This window comes from Pelodiscus sinensis, chromosome 5 (assembly GCF_049634645.1).
Source record: "Pelodiscus sinensis isolate JC-2024 chromosome 5, ASM4963464v1, whole genome shotgun sequence".
NCBI classification, from domain to species: Eukaryota; Metazoa; Chordata; order Testudines; family Trionychidae; genus Pelodiscus; species Pelodiscus sinensis.
This window is the reverse complement of record NC_134715.1, coordinates 75237234-75256457: the sequence shown is the minus strand read 5'-3', so window position 1 is coordinate 75256457 and position 19224 is coordinate 75237234. Positions and strand designations below refer to the sequence as shown.

At 43.3% G+C, this 19224-nt stretch overlaps 1 protein-coding gene across 1 annotated transcript in view; it reads right to left on the bottom strand.

Moving 5' to 3' along the window:
* The window catches only part of WWC2 (WW and C2 domain containing 2), a 181954-nt gene that overhangs the window by 79110 nt on the left and 83620 nt on the right, over positions 1-19224 (bottom strand). Inside the window, exons 3-4 of the mRNA XM_006130157.2 lie at positions 7241-7444; positions 5437-5513 (exon numbers count right to left, since the gene is read on the bottom strand). Coding sequence (XP_006130219.2) covers positions 5437-5513; positions 7241-7444 — 281 coding nt within the window. The remainder of the gene's footprint in view (positions 1-5436; positions 5514-7240; positions 7445-19224) is intronic.

The following is a 19224-nucleotide window of genomic DNA, read 5'->3' as shown; positions in this document are numbered from 1 at the left end:
TATGGGAAAGTCAGTGGATGTGATATACCTTGACTTTAGCTAAGCTTTTGATACAGTCTCCCACAATATTCTTGCCAGTAAGTTAAGGGAATATGGATTGGATAAATGGACTATAAGATGGATAGAAAGCTGGCTAGACTGTCAGGCCCAAAGGGTAGTGATCCACAGCTCAATGTCAGGTTGGCAGTCGGTTTCCAGTGGAGTGCCCCAAAGATTGGTTCTAGGACCGGTTTTGTTCAACATCTTTATTAATGACCTGGACGAGGGGATGGATTGCGCCCTCAGCAAGTTCACAGATGACACTAAGCTAGGACAAGAAGTAAATACACTGGAGGGCATGGATAGGGTCCAGAGTGACCTGGACAGATTAGGGGATTGGGCCACAAGAAATCTGATGAGGTTCAACAAGGACAAGCGTAGAGTCCTGTACTTGGGACAGAAGAATCCCAAGCATTGTTACAGGCTGGGGACCGACTGGCTAAGTAGCAGTTCTGCAGAAAAGGACCTGAGTATTACAGTGGATGAGAAGCTGGATATGAGTCAACAGTGTGCCCTTATAGCCAAGAGAGCTAATGGCATATTAGGGAGCATTAGGAGGAGCATTGCCAGAAGATCCAGAGAAGTCATTATTCCCCTTTATTCGGCTCTGGTGAGGACACATCTGGAGTATTGTGTCCTGTTCTGGCCCACCCAAAATAGAAAGGATGTGGATGCATTGGAGAGGGTCCAGTGGAGGGTGACCAAAATGATTAGGGGGCTGGAGCGCATGACCTATGAGGAGAGACTGAAGGATTTGGGTTTGTTTAGTCTGCAGAAGAGTGAGGGAAGATTTGATAGAAGCCTTCAACTTACTGAAGAGAGGTTCCAAAGTGGATGGAGAGAGGCTGTTCACAGTAGTAATAGATGGCAGAACAAGGAGCAATGGTCTCACATTACAATGGGAGAGATCTAGGCTGGGATATTAGGAAAAACTATTTCACTAGGACAGTGGTGAAGCACTGGAATGGGTTACTTAGGGAGGTGGTGGAATCTCCATGATTCCACTCTATGATTCTATGACTTCTTAGATCACACTTTGTCTGGAACCTCGCCCTCGTCTGTTCTGCCATGGGTGACCCTAAGGGAGTACATGACTCCAGGCAGCATCACTCTCACGGGTCATTGGAACATGCAAGCCTCTCCACTACTACAAGGTGATGACCCATGGAGAGAGATCACTTACTACACTTCTGACCGCCATACTTGGCTAGTGTGCAGGGTGCAATCTGCACTTTTATTTTTCCAAACAATTGTTATGTGAAAATCAAAACCCTGGCAAATATTTCCTACCTTCTTCTGCTACACTGGCATTTAAGTTTCATAATTACATTTTCCAGAAGTCCATGACAGACAATATTCAGTCTTAAGATCTGGTATCATTAAGTACAGAAAAAGTGCTGGTATGGACAGCACAATGTCAAGTGGGAGACACTCTCCCAACACTAGTATTGTCACAATTTAAGGGGTGGCTTATTTATGCTGATGGGAGAGCTCACTCTAGCTGCCATAGAATGGCTACACAGAGGACCTTACAGCAGCGCAGCTCCAGCAGTATAGCTGTGCCATTGTAAGATTTGTAGTACAGAGACAGCCTTAGGTGTGCTGTCCCAAAAGAATGTGATCTACATGATGAAGCATGAGTGCTGTAACCAACAGAGCTCTACTTGTATTAAAGTATTGTATTCTTTGTGTTCCTTGTCCTCTCCAAGACTTTATACTGACCCCACAGCCCCCACACATTTCTGCACTTGTTTCATCTTACACCCTCTCCCAATGCCCATGCTCCTCTCTGACCTTCCTGCCTGACAGTCCTTTTGTCTCTTATTCCTCCTCCATCTTTAAGCCTACTTCCACACCTATGCTTTGAACTCCCTCCTTGTTCAACAGAAACCTTCCTCTTCATGTTCAAATCTCTTTTTCAGCGTTAACCTCTCCCCAACAGCATTCAAATATTAATAGGGAGAAACGAGGAACAAAATGAAACACTCACTTCTCTATAAAGAATCAGCCTTCTATTCATCATATGTACTTCATGTATATTATGATCCTGTCTGCTTACTATTGTTTGGACTACATTACTGATTCCTGAAGTAGGTGCAGAGCCCATTCCATGATCAGAGCCTTCAATTATAAGCTTCTTGAGAAAGGGACATTTTTTCCTTCCCGTGTTTTGTACAATACTGAGCATACCTTTGGTGCCGCGAACAACATCAGCCACTACCAATAACACCTACCTAACAGACTGCAAAACAGATAATCCATGTGAGAAATTAGTTGCAGGAAGAAATGAATACACAGAGAGGTAATGATAGAAAATAAGACCAGAGTCCACAAATCTCTCCAAAATTTCCTGAAATTCTTGGGATTTCTCTTTTGAAACGCACATCACTGCCCATCTTACAAAGTGTCACACACGCCAACTCAGGCTCAGAAAGGTTTAGTACATTTGACTAGAGATGTTAAATTTAGTTTAATTAACTAATCAAATAATTGATGGGATTTCCATCGACTATTTGATTAGTCGATAAGGGCGCCTCTGCCTTTGAACTGTAGCAAGAACACTACCGGGCTCTTGCTACAGTTCCAAAGAGGAAGCCCCGCAGGGAGCACTGGGCCAGTGGGAGACTGTCCCTGTAGTGCCTGAACCTCTGAAATTTACAAGAGCCTGGGACTCTTGTACATTTCAAAAGCAGAACTGCAGCAGAACCCGCATGAGTGGAGACTGCTTCAGTCTCTGCTCCTGCCATTTCCCACTGTGCCTCTCCCTCCCTTGCCCCCTGCAGAGACAGTGCTGGAGGGAACCAGCTTTTAATGAACCAGCACTGGCTTCTGCTCCCCCCCTCACTTGCTGCCTCTCTCTGATAGAGGCATCAAGAATGGGGGAGGGGCAGCAACTAGCTGCATCACTAGTTGACTATCCGATAAGCTTATGCTTATAGGACAGTCGACTAGTTGCTTACATCCATACATTTGATCTAACAGAAAGTTTAAGCTCTTCCTGGCTGACAAGCAGCTTTCTAATGACTTAACTTTATTTCCAACAAGAGCATGAGAGTGAGTGTCATTCTGAGAGTGAGTATTCATTCTGATACTATCCTTAACCTCTTGTCTCTCTTGGGGTACATCTATACTGCACCCTTAGCTCAAAATAGCTTATTTCAAAATAGAGAGGTTTTTCTAAGTGTCCTTTAATCCTCATGGAACGAGGTTTACAGGGATGTCAGAATAGCTCACCCATTATTTTGAAAGCTATTTCAAAATAACTGACTTGTCCAACAGACACGGAATAGCTATTTAGAGATACTGGAAGTATCCCAAAATACCACCGCTGTCTAGACGTACCCTTGGAGGCCACTTTCCAGTTCTCTTTATAAAGCGCAGTTCTATTATTAAATATGAGTCTATTAAAAAAAGGGAGGCAAGGTGGGGAGAAGTAATATATTTTGTGGGAGCAACTTCTGTTGGTGGAGAGGACAAGCTTTTGAACTTCACAGAGATCTAATAAGGTTTGGAGAATTTAACCAGAATGTCACAGCTAAATAAATGTAAAAAACCTCTTTCCACCCTGGCCTCCTTTTCATTCCATTAAGCACTCACTGGGAGGTTGCTTCTCAGGATAAGCTTGACAGGACTGGAGAATTGTTTGAAGGCTGGAAGAGGGAGTTGGGAAAAGATTTTTTTTCCAGGATATGGTCCCCATTAAAGACAGTTGTAACTGTATATATGCCTAACAATCCCTTAGTTAGCTGAGACACTCTGCTTTCTTATTCAGGCCTGAAGAGGAGGTCTGTGAAGCTCAAAAGTTTGGCCCCTTTATCAACCACGTCTGTGTTCTCGTCATAAAAGAGATCTCAAGTTAGTTAAATGTTTTCCATAAATCCATGTTGATCAACATTAATAATATTATCCTCCTTTAATTTCTCTATTAATCCATTTCCATATCAGCTACTCCATTATCTTGCTTTGAATCAGACTGACAGGCCTATAATTACTCAGGTCATCCTGTTTATCCTTTTTAAAATATTGGCACAACAAAATTAGCTTTCTGCCACTTTTCTGGAAATAAACATGGTTAAATTCCTTTGCTGTTCCTAAAGGGAGCCATCCACATGTAGAGACAATGTGCAACACGTACACATTTATTTTAGAAGCTCTTGTTCTTCTCCCTTCTTTGATCTTGTCATCTTGTCAGGCTATCCTACAGGCTTAAATCCCTCTTCCCAGAGGGCTCCCACCTCTTTAGGGGTACTGGAAGCCTGCTGCTGAAATGGGTTCTGTAATCTGCAGGCCATCAACGCCTTAAAAATTAAGTGACCTGCAATAATGAAACTAGAAGGGACATGGGAAGAGTACGCATATTCTGGGAAGCAAATTTACTACTATATGGTCTGTGTGTTAAATGTTAATTTGGAGAAATAAGTTAAATGTGTGGTGTCAAAATGCTTCCCAAATACTAGCTGTTGATCCACTAATTGTGATTTTGACTACTTTTAAAGATAAGACTTATTGGGGCTGCTGTAAATGCTGGGAATTGCCCAGTAGGGGATGATGGAAGCTGTATGACCAGCACCTCTTGTGTAGTTTCTATGCATAGAGAACCTATGTATCCCTAGGATATGCCAAGCATATGAAAGCGATGTATTTCCAACCAGAGCAGGTTTTGACAACAACAAAAATTCAATGCCAAATGGTGAACCCAAAATGTCCAAAATGCAGTGTTTCCAATAGTCCACATAATGGACCTCCTGCCTTCTGCTTATATTTTAAGTTTATTCTACTGCACACCATTTTCCCAATAATTATGGTTAATTCATGAGATGAAGCTATAAATCAAACTATTTATTTTTCATATTATTAAAAAGATACTCAACTCCAATGCCTGCATTATGCAGAATTTGTTTAATAGTTGCGTACAGAAACACACTTTAAAAGAGTCCTAAAAATATCCTGGCTATTGCAAATTTAAAAGCAATTCTGCTGTAAGAGCCCCAAAGTTGATTTTATAAATTAAACAGGAAATTGAACCACATGCTAGGTACTTTTTAAGGATTTCCCCCTCTCTTCTCCCAGTTTTCATCTTTGAAAAGGCATCAATTATTTTCTCGGTGAAATTAATTACAATTTCCATTTTTTTCCATTTCTCTTTCCAATTAATATATTTCTCAAAGTTAAGTGTGTTCTCTTTAAAGATTAATTGGATTAGGATTTAGGTTGATTTGGCTAAGAGTTTAATTAAAATGCTTGAGAATCATTTAGCCAGAATTCTAGGTGGTTTCAGTGTCTGGACACGAAAGGACTGAATCTGAATTTGTTAGTCCAACTCAGCGCACTGCATTCACGAACCTTATGTGCAGAATTCCAGTGAAATTCCAGTGAAGCTAAATTAAGCATTCTCACCCGTAATCTTGTAGTGGAGATTTCCGCCTTCAGAATGTCAGGGTCATATTTTGTGCTGGATGATGAGCTTGAGAATACTTTAAAAAAATTGAAAGAAAAAAATATATTTAACTACTTTAAAATAGATACTTATTTCCCTTATTGAAGGGCTCACCTAGCACTAAAACTGTGAAGTTAATGTAATACCACAAATAAAATGGATAGTATTTTTTAAATGGATACCTATTATAGTACCATCTAAGTGTGAAAATAATTAATATTCACCACATTTTCTTCTACCTTTGTTACCACCATTTGGGTGAATTCAAACATGTAAGGGAGGAGAAGCTCTGTCTCGAATGGAATCCAAGGAAAATGCCCATTTATCCCTGCTTTCAACACCCACCTCTTGGCCACTATTCTTGCTGGGCAGCACACTATTTGGGGAGGCAGGGAGGGCAAGAAATCATCAGAGCTCAAAGAGCTCTCACAACAAATAGGTTTTTTGGAATGTGGGTTTATTTAGTTGGGACCAGAGTTTCCAACTTCCTATTCACAGAAAACCAACTTCCTTGCCCTGCCCTCCCCCCCCCTCACTCCATACCCCCTTGTCTCTGTTGCTCATTTCACCTCCCCCCAATCCCGGCTTGCTCATTTTCATCAGGCAGAGGTAGGGAACTGGGGTGTGAGGGCTCCAGCTGGGGTTGGAGATGAGGGGTTTCAGATGGCTCAGGACTGGATGGTAGGGTCAAGAGGTTCAGGATGCAGGACGGAGTGAGGATTCCAGTTGAAGGTGCAGGCTCGGGGGGGGGGGGGCGACAGGATTGAGGGGACTCAGGACTAGAGTATGGGGTTTGGGTCACAGGAGGAGATTTGGGGTGCACATTCTGGGTGGTGCTCATTTCAGGTGGCTTTCTCTGACTAGAGGTGTGGCCAGGTAGCTGCACATGCTTGCCCCTGCCTGTAGGTGGCATGCTCACAGCTCCCATTGGCTGTGGTTCCTGATGCTCACAGAGCTCCTGTGGCCACCCATTACACTTAGGAGCCAAAGGGAGATGCTGGCAGCTTCCCAGGAGCTGTGCAGAGCTATGCAGGCACCTTACTTACACTGCTGCAAGCAGCCAACTGGACTTTTAATGGCCTCCTCAACAGTGCTGACAGGAGCCACTAGGGTCCCTTATCAATGGAGCACTCCAGTCAAAAACCAGATACCTGGCAACCTTAGTCAAGACCCACCACTCTTCTCTTCAGGGTTTGAGCTTACTGCTTTTTAAACACTCCCACTGTGGAGTAAGATAATTGGTCAACCACCCAAACACACATCTTTCAAAAACACGATACTTGGCCAGCCTTCCCTCTTTGCTTTTGGGATTTAACCCAAAATGATCCCACTTAATTGTATTGACCCCCATGCTTTATATCCGCATTCATGTTGTAAAACTTAAACTGTTGTCAACATTAAGCAGTGAAATCCACAGCTCCATCTATTATTTCCACCTATTACCAGAGCGAGTAGCTGGCTCATAACCCAAAAAGGAACAAGTAAACCTATATCCTTAGAACACCAGCCCACCTAATCTAGGTTCCAGCAAATCACATGAAGGAACAGATTCCAGAGCTAAATGCTGTAGGATTCAACTGTGTTAGACAGACCAGAGCTTTCTGTAGCACAAAATAGTTGCCTGAAGGGGCAAAAAGTGCAAAGGCTGTGAACTAAAACAGCCAGCGGTCCAAAATATCGAGGACTAGTCTTGAATTGCAAAACAAGAGCCATTGAAGAGCATAATCAATGGAGTTGGAGCATGCACATTTCTAATGTACTTACAACTTGTACGAGAGCTTGATTTTTCTTTGTAGGCATCATTTAGACGTACATACTCATCCAGGGCGAGGGCTAGCCTCTGTTCCTTCACCTGGTACAGTTCTTTCTGGGTGCTGAGTGCATCCTGTGCTACCGTGAGATAGTCTTTGAGCATTCTCTCTTGTTCTTGCCTCCATTGTTTTCGGGGATCTTCTATCTGTGTGGTTTCTTAAAAAACAAAAGTTGTTAAAAGCTTCAGTTTAGTTCCATTAATTGTACCAAGTCATTAGACATCAATGTGCTAGTCACTTCTGCTATATCTACAATGTGGGTTTTATTTGTAATTCACAGTTCTAGTTTAAGTCTAGATTGTTGGCTAGTCCCTCCAGAGAAAGATAGATCAGGGAAAAGAGATTGGGAAGCCAGTATAAATAGTCTGGATATTTCACAATTTGAGCTGTTTTAGTTTTAGCGGTCTCAATGAAATTAAAAAGGATCCAAAGTTGTAGCTTTGGTACTACATGCATTTTTTTTAAAGGATGAATTTTATTACCTTTATTACCGGGGCCAGAGCAGCCGCCCTTCCCTCTCCCCCGCAGCCAGTTGTTAACGGTTTAAACAAATTGTTTAAGCAGTTAACCAATTTAGGCAGTTTTTACATCTCTATTGAAACCTCGTTTATTTTTTAAAAAGTTAATGAAAAGAGGTTTCAAACACTAGCATTACACCTGCTCTGGAGTCCCTGTGCGATTTTTATGGTTTTACAATCACATTTGGGGTGATCTCACTCCACATCTCTACTGAGTGAAAGGTTTTTTTTCTTAATACGTATCTGTGTTTCACTGCCATTGTCAACCTAACTGAGCACTGGTTAGTCACATAAACAACACAGGAAAACCTAAACCTCACTACACATAATGCTGTTAAATGCTCAAGGAAAACACACTTTGAAATCATACTCATACTGCTTTTTTATGCAAGACTGTAGAAAGGTTATTATACTGAAAGAAAGATGTGTGATTACATATTATAAGATTGCCATAATGCAGAGATGTAAGGGGGCAGCATCACAGTATATTTTCAACTTTATTTTTTCCTGACTGCTTAATACTGGGTTAGCTTGCAGAAAGTTATAATAATAAAAGAGAGGAAAACTGAGGTTATCTTAACACATCTCCATAGAAAAGCAATCAAATCTGAAATGTAAACACTGCACTTCCATTATGCAGACAAGATCATAAAAACTCTTTGCTCTGTTCAAAATTAAAGTTTTATCAGCTAAAGATTTATCAGCTAAAGATACAATAACTCCATAGCAAATGACAAAAGAGCATATTCAATAATAAATACAGGTAACTTTAAAATATTAACTGATTACTTAAAAATATTCACTCCACAGAACACAAGTGGTTCTACTGTAGTCAAGTGCTCTATTTCACTCCACTTCCTGATATAAATACGCCCCTCACCAAAGACATTTTTTTTTTTACAGTGCCACCTTTGGGTCCTCACAGGCAGCAAACCCAAATGCTGCAAATTTAGCTGACTTACAGGTCCCAAAACTCCAGATTACCCTCCTCGCTACCCCAGTCCCCTTGAAGAATGCATGGTCTCTGCTCCCTACCTACACTCTCCAACATACCATGTAACATCTCAGAACACATAATTACTCCATCACTCTATGCTAGGTACAGCAAAGAAATCCACACTTCTCATATATTAAGGTGTGAGAACTATGGCTGGTGTAAGTGTAGCCATAACAGACTATGTGTGTGCATTGAAATGGACAGAAACGTTTATGCCTTTCCAGTTTTAAATTTCCACATTGTTAATTTAGATTACACTGCCTGTAGTTTTTTTGCATATTCTTTTTATGCCCTGTGTCTCCCACTCAAAGTTGGACAATAAAATAATTTCCATTAGTTACCTACACGTACTGAAGAATGCATAGCAGACCTCAGAACAAACAGTACTTATAAATGTACATATTGTATGCACCACATAATTCATGGCTTCAAGACAACCACCTCGTTTATAACTGTACAGCAAGGACTATTCAATTCTGACTGACACCCAAAGCTTCAAGCCCACAGAACGTTATCATGGCTGATTACTAGTGCTCCTTTAAAGCCTTCTGTAACCACTTATCTCTGACTTTAAATGCTGCTCCACCTCAAACCTGGCGATGGCTTTTCCCCCCTCAGAGATCCTGTGCAAAACACAAGGATCTGGGATATTTTTCTCTCTGAGATCCAAACCAGTATCCTTTAAATCTACCAAAAGCCCCACCCCCCCTTTTTTTGCACCTATTGAGCCAGTTATTGAATTCTTCCTTGGTGCTATGAAGGTGGCTAGTGTACAGCTTCACAAGCCATGGGAGCAAGGGATAGGCTAAGTGCCACAGCTTTCTGAATAGTCCTGCCTTCTTAAAGATTTCCGCTTCATGCACCTTCCCTAATTAGTCGACGCCAATACTTGTGACGCATCCACCATGATCCACCAGGACTTCCATAATCAAAGAGTAGTAACTCTTTCTGTTAATATTTTCTATGGCGAGCTGGGCTGGTGCCAAAATAGAGATGCGATGCAAATCCATCCACTGTGTCCAGCATATTATCGAGAGTCACTATCCTTCACAGACAGAGATGATTAACACCAATACACACTTCCGTGACAAGGAAAATCCACAGAGTGAGCGAGTTGTGATTCTAATATCACACATTGGAGGGCTGATCTGGGAACATGGCCTTTCACATCTGAAAGTTTTGCAGATACGGCTCGGCATTTCAAAAACTACATTATGAAACAATCCTACCAATAATTTCTACCCCTAAGACATTGCAAAATTTTCCCAAAAGGCATCACACTGAACAGTGATGCACGGCACACGGGGGGATTCCTCTCTGTACCATACTTTTCATCATCAGAAGCACTCTTGGATGAGCAAGTGCAATGCTGATGCAAGCAGCCAAATGTGGACACACCTAAGTGATACACAGACTACAGTGGCTGCCAACCAAAGCAATTTGTATTAACCAAAGTTTGCAGTGTAAACAGGATCTTAAGCTTTTTGTGTTCCAAGGCAAGATCTCAGTTGATAATTATCAATAATACTTTATAATTTTTCAAATTTCATCTTTTTTTGGTTTTAACATTAGGCAGAAAAAAAATAGGACAGTTCATTAAATAAACCAACAAACATAAGAAGGATTTTGAGAATATAATGCTGGTGACTTCTCCAAGTATAATACAGAACACTGTAGTGCACTTCTATAGAAAAGCATACACAAAGCAAGCACAGGGAGAGCGAGAGCCCATCATATAAAACTTAAGAGCAGTACGTAAAAGATTAAAGCAGGGCAGCTTTATTCACAATTGGTGTTCCAACAACCTAAACAGGGAATCTCTCTCTGAACTAACTTTAGCTACACACTTGCACACATAGAACCCATGTTTATGTTTACAGTCACCTGCTCTTTTCCTGAGACAGCGGACACACACACAAAAAAGCCGATCAATACCCTTTTTCCCCTCAAATGGGCAACACTTGTCCCTCGGAGTGTATTTATTATTGCTACTGTGCTTTATAATAAGTGCTGAGTTTTCAGAGGTGTTCCTGCTTGTGAAGGATGAAGCAGAAAAGGACTCGAATGGGTAGGCTACCAAATAGAATAAATGCAGTTGTGTTGGTTTCTGGAAGGATGCAATGATGTAGTTGTAGTTTACGAGTGACACTAGTAGCAATGAAGAATAATTTTAGAAGATTGGAAGGTCCTGTCTTCAAGCATATTGCAGGTAATTGTTCTGTAGGTTTAAGTCAGGATTGCTCAACGTGTGGCTCCAAGGCCAGCTAAAGCCCACAGAGTCCTAAAACATAGTCTACAGTCCTGTCCTTGTGACTGCAGGACAAGGACAAAGATGATCAGAGGCAAATTTTTATTGCTGACAAACTTAATGAAGCAATTTCTCTTTGCTTCGCAAAACTACATATTCAAGCCAACATTATGACTATGTGAGCTTATTTTAGAGTATGTGCATTCATAAGTGCACCTATGCCTCCTGAAAAGTTGTTAATATGGTCCCTTCTGGGACTTCAGGATTAGGTGACTCAGTACTTATTTACACTGGGAAATTGGCCAGCACAGCTATTCTAAAATGGAAACTCTATTTCACTATAAATGTGATCTTATTCAGAAATAGTTACTCCACTCAAAGTTATTCCAGAATAGCCTTCTTGCATAAATAAGGCTTTCAAGTCTCAAAAGATGCTTTTAGAAGCAGAGGCTAGTTTTCACTATCTGGCTTTTTAGAAATGAGTGAATAACTACTTATTTGATAAAGAAATATATTTATGTGAGGTTGCATTGCTAAAAGTATGTTTATGTGAAAATTCAGAGCCACACTATCGATCCTAACAGTTTAACAGTTTCTATACAGAAGTGACAGACAGTACTGAGAGTTTATAGCCCTTTCCTAATAATGTAATGCTACAATGCTGGAAGTAGCAATCATTTTGGTGACTGTTTCTGTTTTGCATGCTTTCTAATTTATTCACAGAACATTCAAAATTAAGGGTACTTGTTTTTTCAAAGCAAATTTCAAACTAAGATGATCCACTGTGTTCTTTTAAGCATTTTTGTTGGAATGAGAATTGGTTTAATCACACCTGACTTCAAGTTGTTTAAGTTTTATGTAGGAATATTATCAGGTCAGTTGCAGGCATGCCACTAATGGGATGGACTGCTCAAAAGTACTGATAGCCTTTAATCACTAAGTCACTGATTGAAATTCAGCCCAGCACAATAATAATAAAAAAAAAAGTGCTTCCAGACAATGGTTATTCAACAGATTGTGTGAAATGAGTTTGGGGGTTTCAGTCCAACTTCCAGTGGACAACTATCTAGATAACAATACTTTACCACAAATAGCAAACTGTAATGAGTAGGGATAGTAACAAACTCTGACCATTGCAGCCCATTCCTACAGATCAGGGTGAAGACACATTGGCAGTTTCAACAGTGGCTGAATCTCGAGCCTGGGACAGAACAGCTGGGCTGCCAGGTAGGTCCCTGCAGGACCAACCCGGCAGCACCCCAGCTGCTCTACCCCAGGGTCCACAACAAAAGCCTGGTCTGCTGGGGGGGGGGGGGGGGAGCGCACTAGCTACGCCCCCCCCGCCCCAGCAGACCAGGGACACGGGGAGCAAAGCAGCAGCGGCGGCGGGGTGCCGCGCCTCTGAGGCTCTCTGAGGCTTTGCTCTGGCAAAGCTGGGGAGGCGCGGGACTCCGCTGCCACTGCGGCTTTGCTCCCGGTGTCCCTGGTCTGCTGGAGACGGTCCCCAGAAGACCAGGGACACCCGGAGCAAAGCCGGGGAGGCGGAGGAGTCCCGCGCCTCTGAGGCTTTGCTGTGGCAAAGCCTCAGAGGCGCGGGACCCCGCCGCCGCTGCGGCTTTGCTCCCGGTGCCTCTGGCCTGCTGGGGACCGTCTCCAGCAGACCAGGGACATCGGGAGCAAAGCCGCAGCGGCGGCGGAGTCCCGCGCCTCCCCGGCTTTGCCAGAGCAAAGCCTCAAAGGCGCGGGACTCCTCCGCCTCCCCGGCTTTGCTCCAGGTGTCCCTGGTCTGCTGGAGACGGTCCCCAGCAGACCAGGGGCACCCGGAGCAGCTTTTCTTGCCCCGGAGGTCGAGGTGGCGGGACCGCTGCGCTCTGGGCAGTCCCGCTGCCTGCGAGCTCCGGGGCGAGAAAGCCCCGTTCGTAAGTGCGGATCCGACATAAGTCGGATCCCCGTAACTCGGGGACAGCCTGTATGTCTTTTACCCTGCCAGCCACTGTAGCCAGACAGGAACCCCCCCTGTAACATCCATTTTTGCTTGCCTGGAGCATGCAGGGCTCACAGAACAGAAGGCCCAGGCTGCTGTGACCGTGAATGGCTGTAAACAGAGATATGCCAATTGCTGACCAAGAGGCTGCCAAAGAGTGCCCTTGACTCAAACCCATATTGATACGAACACACAGCCGTCCGCGGGGGGAGGAATCTCTCGCTCAGTAAAAAAAAATGTCTAGTACTCACAATTTAGTTATCTCTCTTGCAAGTGTAAATTAACTTGAAACTTGCTTGTAAGAACTGGCGCCACAAAACGGACCAGTACAATTTGGCCTCTTAGATAAGAAAGAGGAAACGGGCCCCCAGGGGTATAAAGATGGGTCCAACAGCACATTTACTCTGAGTGTCAATTTACCATCTATCTGCTGGTCGGGTTAGGTGTTTGATCTCCCGAGGTTCCAAGGGGACACCCACCTCGTATTCGTCTTTCCTAGGAATTGAGAGACCGGCCCTGGCCTGACACGCTGGAGTCGAGAGGCACAGAAAGGGGTAAAAATGGTACCTGTATGTGTCCTTTGTCTTAAGTGTACACATAGACTTAGAGCTCTTTAAAGATTAAGCTGTCACTTGGTACCATTATTTCTATTTTCTATCTTTACCTTTTTCCTGTAACCATTTTTAAGATCTCTCTATATATATTTGCTAACAGTTAAGAAAGAGAGCAATAGCCATTGTAACCATATGATTTATAAGTCTTTTTAATAAACCTGTAACTGTTTAAGTTTTAACCTGACTCCTTCAGTTGCTGTAACAGAACTAAGCACAATTTAAAAGAACTTCAGCTGGTCATAAAGGACAGGTATAGGAAGAGCTTGGGCGTTTGGATTTGTGTCACTCCTAAGTGACAGGTTCGCTGGGGCGTCTGTTGGCCTGCTGGCTACCCTCTGCGATGGGACCCCGGTCCTAGCAGTAAAGACACGGACGTTAAACCTTTTCTCAGAAGCATACACACACACACTGCCCTGACCGTCGGCTGACAGCCACCCTTCCCAATTACCAGGAAGGAAGAGCCTGTGCCACTGGAAAATATGCCTCAGGTAAGCTGTCAATGCCCATCTTGTTGCTGAGTCTCTGACTTACTAAATTCACTTTTGTCCTAGATTAATGCTTTACTTTACAAAAATCAAGCAGTTATTATAAAGAAATATGTTTCTACTCTGTCCTTGTTTACTGTTCTTTGCGTGTGGAATGCATAGTATGCTAACAGATAAAAGACAGAAGATGCCAGTATTACATGGTCCACATGGCCCAGAAGAAGGAAAAAAAAAAACCTCACGAGATGCTGGTCAGACCATCAGGACACAACGATGACTGAAGAAGGGCAGATTGATAACCCTAAAGAATAGGCATACAGCACCAAAGGCAACATAAACAGATAAAGGCAAAACCAGATACAGTAAACTTCCAATAATCCAGCACCTTTAGGACACAGAGGGTGCCGGATTATCAGATGTGATGGACTATCAGAAGGGGGGACTATGAGGGATCTGGGGTGGGGAGGGGGGGAGGATGCCACCCCAGTCCCTTCATAGCCCTCCCTTCCGATAGTCCGGCTCTGCCCCAGGCGTCCCTGATTCAGCCGCTTCTGGTCAGTTTCAGCAGGACCTTGGGGCTGCAGGACCAATCCGGCAGTACCCCAGCTGCTCTGCCCCCAGCTTCCCCGATTCAGCTGCTGGTCAGTTTCAGCAGCGGCTCAATCGGGGAAGCCGGGTACAGAGCAGCTCCAATTGTCCGGCTGCCCGGAGCACTTCCGGATTCCTGATGGTGCCAGACCATCAGGAGTGCCGGAGCATTGGATGCCGGACCAATGGAATTTTACTGTATGTGGAAACTGCCACAACAACCATTAAGATGCTGATGAAGGATAATGATGGAAAACCTCTGGTGATGATGATGGGCTAAAATACCATTTAAGGATTGATGGAGTACAGCATGACACTGAAAAAGCAATAGACTTCCAACTACCAAATGGGAACTTACAACTATAAAAATAAAGTGTATTGCCATGGCTCTTTAGGTTCATCATTCAAAACTTCAGAGCATCAGATTGTGACCGACAGAACTCAGCTCCCCCACTTGTGTTCAATCTAACTAGCCATTAGATCAGTGGTGGGCAAAAGGGCCTCCGCGGGCTGGATCGGGCCCACAGAAACCCTGCCGCTCCCCCGCCCCTAAGCCGATCGGGCCTGGGCATGGGGGAGCGTGTGAAACTTCCTCCCACCCTCCAAGAAGAACACTGCACTTCAAAGTGCTACGCGCTCCTCTCAGGGCGGGAGGAGACGTCACGTGCTCCCCCGTCCCCAAGCCCTGATTAGCCTGGGAGCAGGAGGAGCACACAAAATGTCCTCCGCCCTCCCTCCCCCCCCGCCCTGTGAGGACACTCACGTAGGGCGGGAGCAGGGCGAAGGAAGCTGATTGGCCTGGGGGAGTGCACAAAGCCTCCTCCCACCCTGCGAGGAGCGCATAACACTTTGAAGTGCTGCATGCTCCTTGCAGGGCAGAGGTAGGGTGGGAGGAGGCTTAGGTTGCTCTGCCTGCTCCCAGGCCAATCAGGGCCTCGGGGCAGGGGAGCTGCGTGAAGCTTCCTTCGCCCTGATTGGCCTGGGGGCAGGAGGAACACCTGAAGCCTCCTCCCGCCCTGCGTGGAGCATATGGCAGGGCGCAGCACAAGGAAGGGTGTGGGTGCCTAGTGTGGGGGGGGGGGGTAAAGGGACTGTGGATGGGGTAACCCAGAAGCATCCTGGCCCTACCCTTTCTGGTTTAGGCCCCGTCCCTTCTGGGCAGCCCAGGGGCATTTTAAAACTTTTTTAAGTGGTCCCCAGCCAAAAATTATTGCGCATCCCTGCATTAGATTGACTTGAGCCATGATAGACTGGTAACTATAAGATCTGAAGCATCTGTGTGTGCATGTGTAAATGAACCCATATACTGATTTTTGAAGCTATGTTTCCAATTCACTCAGCATATTGCCTTTTCCCCTGAAAAAGATCCCGTTTGCCTCATATTTGCATAACAGAGCCATCTCTCCCCAAGGGTGAGAGGGGCTCACATTCATCACACATATGAGGAAGGGACCCAGAATGGTAGTGTTGGGAAGAGGCATAGCTGCCTAACAAGCGCATTGCAGGGGCTCAAGACTGCTGCAGAGATGCCTCTCCCTCAACACAGAGCACCACACCGGGACTGATGGCATGAATCAAAATATAATGTTTACAAAAGGTAAGGACTGAAGTTCCAATACCAGCTCTGAATATCTCGGACTCTGGAACTGGGGGAGGGGAAGGTGTCTTCCATCAATACTCTAATTTCTCCAATCCTGCGGACTGACATGATAGCTACTAGAAAAGCTGTCCACACAGATAAGTGAACTAAGGAGCAGGTTTATTCACATGGAGGTCCCATAAAGACATCTAAGTAGCAGGCTGAGATCAGGAGTCAAACAGGATCATTGACTTGGTAATCTTCTTTGTTTTTAAGACTATGATCTAATTCCTGTGTCCTAAAAAACTAGGTTGAGTGTAGGTAGTTCTCTATAGTAGTAGCCACTATAGTGGTGCTTCAGAACAGGTTGCACACCACAGACCTAGAGGATAACCTGGTGATAACTAATAGCCACAGTACATTTGTCAAGAACAAATCATGCCAAACCAACCTAATTTGTGATGTTATTGGCCTAGTTAGTGGATGGGAGGAAAGCAGGAGATGTGATTCATCTCAATTATGGTAAGACTTCTACATTCTCATAAGCAAACCAGGAAAATGTGGTCTAGATTAAAGTATTATATGCGGAGTGCATAACTTGTGTCAAGACTATAAACTCAAGAGTAGTTATTTGACCAACTGTTCCTTGTTAAACTGGGAGAATATATCTACTGGAGTCATATTAGAGGCAGCAAGGGATGTATGTGGGAACAGGAGCTGCTCTTTAACAAATAACCAGTCTTAACATCTTTAGTATGATTAGATACATTAAGGCCCATTATAAAGATGACAGTTATCAACTGTTTTTCAGGTCCACAGTTGGTAGGACAAGATGCAATGGGCTTAATCTGTAGCAAAGGAAATTTAAATTAGAGAATAGGAAAAACTCTCTTACTTTTAGGGTAGCTAAGGGTATGCCTACACTGAAAACACTACTGTGGAACACCTTCACCATTACAACTGTACAGCTCCAGTACTTTGGTATAGTCACTACACATGCCAACATGAGGGCTTCTCTGTCAGCATAGGTAATCCACCTCTCCAAGAGGCAGTAGCTAGGTCAAAAGGAGAATTATTTTCGACTGCTTGATTCAGCTCTGTCTACACCAGGGGTGGGATGGGCATTAGAGGTTTATGTAGCTTTGTCTCAAAGGTATGGTTTTCCACACCACTAAGACACAACTACACTGATGTAAATTTCTAGTGTAGACCAGGTCTAAGTGTGGAATCCCTTTTTAATAATGTATTAGACAAACACCTGCCAGGAACAATCTAGGTTTATTTGGTCTTGCCTCTGGGCAGAGGGATGGACCAGATGGCTTGTCCAGCTCTATGTTTCTATGATAGCTAGCTGGCCAACAACATGGTCATTTGTTTCTTTGCAAAGTTATGAAGCCAATTTATGGCAAAAGAAATACATAACATATACTAGTGGCACAACTAAATATAAGCAAAATATATCCCTAGATATATTTTAATTTTAATAGCTTTTCTGGGTCTAAAAAGTGTTCACATTACACCAGACTTCTCAGAGAATATGCGGGGGAAGAAGAAAGGAAGGAACAAAACAAAACAAAAACAAAACAAAACGACATTGCTTAGATAAGAAACCCTTTCCCTTACTTTTTTTAGTCTTAAGTTCACTTATTTAATCATGACAAAAATGCAGAATCCATAATATTGCAAAATATGTGCTTCAGAGACAAAGTCTGAATGTAGGATCATTTTATACCAATTAAAATTAACCTGACAAATTGTTTTTAGCTCCATTTGGCAAAGCCACTTGCACACTGTAAATGTAATCAATTTTTCTAAGAAATCTTTATTAAAAATCTATACACTTCAATTATAAGCTATTTCAGGTGAACAGCTTGTATATTTATTTAATAACAAGAACAACTGAGGATCTTACTTACTCCAATTTTCAATAGATACACCACACTTCCGGGAAATTCGATGAAGTGAAAAACCAACACTTATGGTTTCTACGGAGAGCATAACACCAATAGTAAGATGCCAAGTTTTGCCCAAGAAAATTCCTGAGCAACAGAATCATTATACCTCTTATGTAAAAAGACAAAACTGTAGTATAACTTTTAGTGCTAATGATAACTGGGGACAGCAGGATTCATGGCTAACAGCAGTCAAGATTCAAAGCATTTAACCAAGCATAACAATTTTGGCCACATAATAATTCAGTGCCAACGCACCACGATTTTTTTTAACATTGTTAGATTGCTCTTGAAGAAAGTAGTAATTAGAAGGAAAACTGAAAACCTCCAGTACAACACATTACATGTGCATGGGAAACAAAATGCTTCATAGGACAGGAGGCATTTCAATTTTTCATGAGGTCATTGCAGATGTTTATGTTCTTGCATGCTACAAAATAACTCTGCTAAGTCTTGGTTTAAAAAAAAAAAAAGTCTTTCACAAAAGGAAATTACCTTATCTTCAGTAGATCATCTTCTATCTATAATATACAAAGGAGAATGTTTGTATGTTTGTGCTTTAGTAACTTGGACACTATAAGAGCTACCGCAACCAAACTTTGCATGGGATAACCTTTTATCCAGGAGAAGATTTTAAGGGACTGTGGAAGGGAAGATGCCTCTCCCCAGGGCTGCATGGAGCTTGGCAGTGCGGGGAGAAGCGGCTTCCCCGGGGGAAGCAGCTGGGACAGTCACTCACTACGGCCAGCAGAGGAACAAGGAAGCCGTGGGTGGGCTCGGGTGCCAACGGCAGGTGCGCGACTCCCTTCCCCCTCCCTCCACTCAGCCTCCTCACCTCAGTTATATCAACTTTCCCAATCAATGCTGGGTAACTCTAGCTAGTCATATATAAAGGAGAATGTTTGTAAGTTTATGAGCTAATAACTTGGGCACTACAAGAGTTACCGCAACCAAACTTTGCATGGGATAACC